The following is a 7,975-nucleotide window of genomic DNA, read 5'->3' on the forward strand; positions in this document are numbered from 1 at the left end:
GGTCAGGCAGTGTTTAAAAGAATACAGTTTCCGTGTAATTATTTCGGGGCATAAGCTAAGCTAGCCATGTGGGCAGCCGGGTGCCGGGGATGCAGCCTGCCGCTCTTATTTCAACAAAAACAGATTCCACATGATCTCACTCGTATGTGGAATCCACAGACTGGTGAGGGGAAATGGAGAAGATGAGAGTTGAGATGCACAGTTATAACTGGATAGGCAAAAGGTTGTCCTTCAATTGTACATCATAATGACTATAGCTAACAACAATGTATAATTGAAAATACTTGGGAAAATAACTTTATCATTATATAATTCTATATTATCAATAGCAGACTATACCCAATAATTGTATCAGTTTTCTTTAAAAAATCAACATAAAATAACTTAATATTAATTTTTAAACAAAACTTCCACTTTCCTTATCTAGCAGCACTTTTTTCTTTTTAAATGTTTATCATTCTATAGGTTTGCATTTTTCTATATTAAGGAGAAAATCTGATACTTTATTTACAAATCAGAACCCCTGTTTTTGGTTGTTTCCTGTTTCCTTTCTATCAAATAAGCAACCATATAAATAAGTCGTGACTTTCTACATTTGTAAGTTTTCAGTACAGACCTGAGAACTTCTCCGACTTCTATCAAGAGATTATGTGGGTGGTGGTACGTATTGGGACCCTCAAGAAAGAATGAACTCTTATCATTTAGTAGAGGAAGCTGAGGGGTGTGATGATAGATTGATCTTAACTGTCAAGTTGAGATTTAGAATCAGCATGGAAGCAAACCTTTAGGGTAGGTCTCTGAGAAAGTCTTTAAATAGGATAACTGAGGAGGGAAGACCCACTGTAACTTGGTAGTACCATTTTCTGGGGTACGGTACTGCTGAAAAAGAAGAAAGGTCTCCGAGTACCCCCATTTATCACTGTTTCCCTACTGAAGATACAAAGTAATCTGCTGCTGCCACTATTACTTCCTTACCATAATAGACTGCTACCCTCAAACTAAGAGCCCAAATAAACACTTCCGTAAGTTGCTTTTGTCTGTTATTTTGTTTCTGCAATGAGAAAAGTAGCTAATTTAGGGGGTCTGGAAAAAAAAAGAGTCCAACTAACAGCTAAGTTATCAAGGTACCCAGGTCCATTCTCCTTCAACCTTAGCCCATTTGGTAAAGATGCAGCTAGTTGATCCCAATCTTCTGGGTGAGTATCTAACTAAAGTGGCAAAGAAATGTTTCTCCCTAGTTTTCAGAGGATGCATAGTTCTAACAACTTGATTTCGGATTTCTAGCCTCCAGAACTATGGGATATAAATTTGATACTGGAGATCACAGTTTATGATTCTTAGTTATGGTAGTCCTAGGATACTGGCACAATGCCTGATTCAGTCAATTTGAAGTTCATCTTGATGATTTAACTTTCTTTTTGAAAAATACTGACTAAAATCAAAGCTATACTTTGTTTCCAACTTTCTTATTGTATGAAGATCAATACAATTTCCACCATTTTGTCTGTTGTAAAGTACACAATTCAGTGGCATTAAATATATTTGAAAGTGTGATTGCACGCACATTTAAGAGTCAGGTTTAGCTTTGGCCAGTAAGAAAAGACAAGAGTGAACAAGGTCTTAAAGGACATTCTCAAAGAAAATTTTGATGGTATCTAGGGCTGAGTATTTTCTGGCCCAGCAAAGGCCAGTGAGATTTTGCCTTATTCATATTGAACTTTTGATAAATTACAGGAAAAGTAGGAGTTAGTTAAGTGTAAATACACTACTACTCCAAAAAAACCCCTCAAATTTAGTTTCTACTGATAAATACAATTTTCCACCTTCATAATAAAACTATATATTTACCTTTTATGTTGTCTTAAATGGTAAACTCTTAATTTTAATTGTTAAAACCACAATAAACTGGCTGAATCAATTTTTTTACAAACACATTCAACTTTTTTTTTCCTCAAACCAACTTTCCCCTGGTTCTATGAGTTTCCTGAGATAAATTGTTAATCTTTGAAACTGCTGCCTTTCTTCTAGCACCCAGAGGTTTCCTTGACACTTGTTTTCAGAATGAATTGTGAGATGTTTCTATACTGTAATAGTACTGAAAGTCTAGACTGTAATACAGCAACTTCACTTCCTTTGCAGACTCCTCTATATCTGAAGCTCAGTGTCACATCCTACATAGATCCTCCTTATGAGTTTTTACTGCACATCTTAGAAACTGCAGCCTTCACCTTTTCACACACTTTACAGCCTCTCTTTGGCATATTAAATTATCACTAAGCCCTTGGTGCTGGGACAGCTGCTCTGATGACCAAGATGAATGTTCTGTGACTAAGATGGGTGCTTAGGTAGGTTGGGCAGGGCGGTGATTCACAGTACAGGCAGTCCCAAATGGATTACATGTGATTCCATTTACACTAAGAATGGTGTGTATTTTAAACTTTTGAATGATGTACTTTGAGGCATTTTGTTTCTCTAAATTTTTTTATATAGAATATTATACATGTATGCAACGAGATATGATCATATATACTCTCTAACTTGAAAATTTTTCTATTTAATATTTTGGACCCTAGATATGTGGAGAATTGAAACCACAGAAAGCAAAATTGTGGAAACTAGGGAGAGTAAAATTTTTTCTGTGTAAATTCTAATTGTTATAGCTTATGGAACTTGGGAGAGGAATACGCAAAGTAATTGGAAGACAAGCATCTACCTCATTATTTTTCAGTAATTAGTACTAATATTTAGTAAAATATAACAATCCACGTAATCTGAAGACTTACTTCATATTCACCATACTCGGATACACTTTAATGAATTTGAGACATAGTTCAGTGGTAGCGTGCTTAGTGTGTGTGAGGTCGAGTTCAAACCACAGGACAGAAAAGTAATTAATGTGACTCACCATTATTTCTATAGATGCAGAAAGTCCTCTGTTCTGTTGCTGATTTGTGAAAGTGCTAGGTAGCTTCCCCATGAATAACTACAGTATATTCTAAGTTGGAGGGGGTGCTCATTTATTCTATTACCTTCTTTAAAGTTGGAAGGAACCTGTCGATGGGCAGGTTTAGAAGTTACTTCTAAATATTAAAATTTTCAAGTCATATATAATTCGCATGCATCACAGAATAAAATAGGCTTGAAAGCTCATGATGTGATCGGCTACTTTATTTCATCGTTAGTCGGAGAGGAATGATTCATTTGGGCACTTCCTCATCTATGTTCCTCTTCTGAAACCAGGGTCTTTGGTAATAATTATGGGAGGCCAGTTCACCATCTGGCTTAAAAATTTAAGAAATACTAGCTACATATATCTTCAAAAGCTTCATTATTTTACCCTTCCTCAATTCCATCCTTCATTCCTTTTGTACTCTATGATTTAAAGACACAATGGGAACCTTCAGAGAACAGGGTTGAATATGTTCTAACCCGAACAACACAAACTCCATAAATCATCAAACCAACTCTGAGATTTTGTGTCTGAGCGTGGATTATTACACATTTTTGGCACTTTTTTTTATGCCTCTAGGTCTTACTATGGTGAGCAAATGAGAAAACACTTTAAAAAAATTAGAAGAGCCATGAAAGGGCTACATAACACAAAGGTGATGAAAACATTTTATGAAAAGGACACGGAACTAAATTGACCACGTTTTCATGGCAATTTCATATTCCACAAATACTGAAAGGAAACTTAAATGCCACGGCAACTGATTGTGCTTCCAAGCGTGGGACACAAGCCTTCATTCTAAGTAGATGGATGCTTTTCACCCAGAAGCGCAGGTCATGGCTCGGATGCTTAGGGCCACAACCAGGGGACGGCAGAGAGGAAGCGACGATCTCCACACATTCAGCCGCCGCCGCCGAGACTTCCTTGGCCAGGTTCGTTCGCTAGGCGGTCTCGGAGAGGGGCTAAAGCCCGGAGAGGCCGAAATCCCGTCAGGGAGAGCTGACTGCGGGTCACAGCTCAGGCGGCCCAGGGTCAGCCGCCTCCGCCCACTGGAGACACTTGTCCCAGCAGCCACCGTTCTGCCACCCAGGCAGCTCCCGCAGCCACCTCTAGCTTCACCCGCGCCTTCCACGAAGCTGAGCACACCGTGCGAGCGCACCAGGCGCAGAGCGGCTCCCCGGCGAGCGGGCCGAACCGACAAGGCTGCAGGCTCGGCGGGGGATTGCTTCTGTCTGGGGCCCGCCGAGAAGGCTGCGTTCGTGCCTCGCGCGTCCCCGCACCGCGTCCGCCCAGCCAATCCCGCGCTACACGCGCGCCCAGGAGCCTCGCTCGATCCCACTCAGGCTGGGCCCGGCTTCTTCCCGCTCCCGGCACTCCACAGCAGAGCTCTCCTCGTTCGCTCGCTCGCTCCTCCCCTCACTCTCCACGAGTTGCACGCCTCGGGGTGTAGCTCCGCCCCTGTCCCCGAGCCCGCCCCCGCACCCTCCAGAGCGTGTGCTCCCCGTTCCCCTCGGTCTCTTCTTGCCATCCCGGCGTCTCGCTTAGGTCTCACTCCGCAGAGCCTTTCGGGGCTCGCCCGGCCTGGCCCCGCCGCCTCCGCCGGCCCCGTCAGGGAGGCCGCCGCTTCTCCCGCCCCAGGCTCGCGTCTTCCACGCCGGACTCGGGGTCGCGCGGCTCGACTCCGCCCCCTCCGCGAACCCGCGCACTCCTGGCTCGGCCTCTCCCCCTCCCGTCCAGTCCCTCCCCACCTGGCCACCGGGCGCTCGGCCCCCTCCTTCCCGCTCGCTCGCTCGCTCGTCCGCCTCGCGCTCTCCTAGGCAAGCGCGCTCCCGGCCGGCGCGCTCCGGGCTCCGGCTTCTCCCGGCTCCTGTCAGTGCGGTGACTGCGCTGGGAAACATGGCGACCGAGGGAATGATCCTCACCAACCACGACCATCAAATCCGCGTCGGAGTCCTCACAGGTAACCGGGGGAGGAGGTCCGGGCCCCGCCACACTGACTGTCCTCCACTTGCCGGAGGTTTCTCTCCTGGGGTGCTGCTCCTCTGCGGCCTCGGGCAGAGAGGGCAGGCTGAGGAGGGGGACTGGGAGAAGGGGGGGGGGTGTATTTTACAACCGCTGAGAGCTGCGGGGCAGTCGGGTTGTCCCCGTGTGTTCCCGGGGAGCTGGGGCAGGCCGCATGGGTGTCAGGCCCCCAGAGCCCTGGCAGTCAAAGTCTCTGGCCCCCGGGGACCGAGGGGCCGGTGCGGCGGGCGCTGCGGGGCTCCGCGCTGCCGGTGCGGGCGGCGGGATCCCGACTCCGCAGTCTGAAGCACGCTGCTCGGGCTTGGCCGGGCGCCTCCTCCACTAAAGCTCTTCCGAGAGGGGGGAATCCCATCTCCACCCCCTTTGCTCCCCTCCCCCTACCCAGCGGCCCCGTGGCATCTGCCCGACACGACTCCGGGGTTCGGCAGGGGAAACTCTGCTCCGCCTCTGCTACCCCTTGGCAGGCCGGGTGTCCCCCTCAAGCAGCCGATGGGACGCTCCTCACCTCCCCCGAGAGCCAGGTGATAGGCTCTAGTCCGGGACCCCGGAAAGTGGCTTCCTTCTGCTTTCCCTAGCAGAGGGCCCTCCCTCTCTTCTGCTTCTTCTTCTCCTTTGCAAGGACCGGCTGCTTCCCGTGGCCGGGAAATCCAGTCCCTTTTTCTCGAGAAAGGATTTCCCCTAGTAGTCGGGTTCCGTTTTTCCCCTCCCTTTTGGGACCCCCCCCCCCCACCTTCACCTCCCCACGACCCGGTGGATGGTCCTGAGGCTGGTGAAGAGCGCACTTTTCCCGGGTCGCGTTTCCCTCCCTCGCAGAAGTCGTGTGTGCTTTGCATGTCTGATTCCATTGCGTTGTATTTGGGTGATACCCCTGAGTTTGGAGATAGGCAGTTGCTGCAGGGCATGACTTCCAAGATGAATAGCAAGCCTATTTGTAGGGGTTCTGCTGTGGTTCTGTAGTTGGCATGGTTTAAGCGTAATTGAATGGAGAAGCGGGGGTTAAAGAATTCTATTTGGAGTCTGAGGCTTAGTTTGGAGTAAAGGAAATCCAAGACTTAGAGAGATGTGATTTCGGAAACAGAAGCAATGTAGATGGGAACCCTAGTGTCTTCCCTACTTCATTTAAATTTTTTTTCTTTCTGTCGAATTCTGACAGGTTGAGATGATGCTCGGGAAGGAACTAAATGGAATGAAACTTGCCTTTATTATTAGGTAGAAACAAACCTTTGATTCTGCCAGCAGATACCGACTACCATGCTTAATTTAGCTGCCGACTTTTATGAAAAGAGGATACCCACTGCTCCGGTTTCCCCTTCTCGGTAGCTGAATATCCTTTCCATGACATCTCTGCAGATGTTAAGAGCAGTTCATTGAATTTTCCCAAGCCAAAGCCTCTGGAGTAATGAAAGTGATCTCAGTCAGTTGCAGGGAAGCCCCCTCCCCCCGCATCAGAATATGCAGATTCTGTGCCTCTTTTCCTGAAGCTACTGTTTCCTTATATGAAAACTCTGTTGTAGCTCACAGTTCTTAGAACTGATCTTGTGGACTTTAAAAGAATCTGACAGTGCGATGTAAAAGTGCATACCCTTTCTCAACCGTCAACTTTTAATGTTGGCCATGCCTTGAAAATTAAGTCGAGGGAAAGTGAAATTGTACAGAAACCAAAATATACCAGCTGTCTGTGGAAATGGAGAGGCCCTAGGTGTTTAAAAGTTAAACTGTAGGATTTATTTTTAAAGAGTATGTTTTGTTTATTGACTCGTAACTCTGTCTTTTTATTTAATTATCTTAATTTGGTCAAGTGATGATGCATAGGTGCTGCACAGGGTGCTTTGAAGCTACCACCTTTGTCTAACTGTGCTCTGATGGAAATAACCCTGAGAAGTAAACAGTTGAAAGGATGCATCATTCGTGTATAAAAGCTGTCTAAATATATTGCCTATGAATTTGGGTCTTAAATGCTAAAGGGATTCTGTGTTCAAATTGATTAGCAGAAAATTGTGATTACCTGAAGGAAAAATTTAGTTCATTTAATAGGGTCAAGAAGAAACTGACATTTTAAAGGGGAGTCAAAAGTCGGTGGCAGCACCTTATAAATAAATATGTGATTGAAGATGAGGCTGTCGAGCAGAATAAAAATGCAGCAGAAAGGCCTTGAAAAGCCCAGGTGGAAGAGGTAGGAGGCATAATGTCAAGGAGAGATGATGGTAAGGTTGGCAGTGGAGTTAGAGACAATTTAGAGGAGCTATCTCATGAGGACGGAGTACAGTAGTCTGGGAGGAAAAGTCTAAGACCAACTCTAAGAGTGTAGCTGGAGAATGAAAAGAAGCTGCAGATTTAGAGGAGGTGGTAACAGGACAATAAGATTTGATGATAAAATGGATATTTGAAATCAGAAATAACTAGGGAGTTTTCTGATATAAATACAGTATTACTTAGTATGATAGAACCTAAAAGCACGAAGAAAAATCAGTAGAAATAGCATTAACCGCCAATCTGTGAATAGTTGATTTTATGGCAAACAGCTTAATTGACGTTTGTTTTGTGATCTTGAACATTGGGAAAACCATCCTCCAGAAGTGAAGCTATGTTGTTCAGATTCATGGATTTTAAAACAGTTTTACTATGGACGATTCTTTCCTGAATTCTAGAGTAAATTAAAAAGCTGAACTTGAAACTGTGATTCTTGCAATTTATAATTTCTTCCTTCTTCTTTAGGCAAAGGCTATATAGCCCAAGTTAGCTTTAAACTCTATCCTGCCTCGATTCTTATCCCAAGTGCTGGGTTACAGGTGTGTCATCACATCCAGCTAGTTTTTTCTAACTAGTTCGTTCTTTCTTTCTTTCTTTCTTTCTTTCTTTCTTTCTTTCTTTCTTTCTTTCTTTCTTTCTTTCTCTCTCTTTTTCTTCTTCCCTCCCTTCCTCCCTCCCTCTCTCTCTCCCCCTTCCTTCCTTCCTTCCTTCCTTCCTTCCTTCCTTCCTTCCTTCCTTCCTTCCTTTCTTTCT

The 7,975-nt window shown here is 45.2% G+C and overlaps 1 protein-coding gene across 15 annotated transcripts in view; it reads left to right on the forward strand.

Moving 5' to 3' along the window:
* The first annotated feature begins 4,825 nt into the window (after window positions 1–4,825).
* Window positions 4,826–7,975, forward strand: part of Gphn (gephyrin) — a 351,545-nt gene continuing 348,395 nt past the window's right edge. For all 15 annotated transcript variants that reach the window (XM_026779610.1, XM_026779623.1, XM_005343244.3 and 12 more), the window contains exon 1: window positions 4,826–4,910. In XM_026779610.1, the coding sequence (XP_026635411.1) occupies window positions 4,847–4,910 (64 nt within the window). In that variant the 5' untranslated portion in view covers window positions 4,826–4,846. The remainder of the gene's footprint in view (window positions 4,911–7,975) is intronic.

This window comes from Microtus ochrogaster, chromosome 1 (assembly GCF_000317375.1).
Source record: "Microtus ochrogaster isolate Prairie Vole_2 chromosome 1, MicOch1.0, whole genome shotgun sequence".
NCBI lineage: Eukaryota > Metazoa > Chordata > Mammalia > Rodentia > Cricetidae > Microtus > Microtus ochrogaster.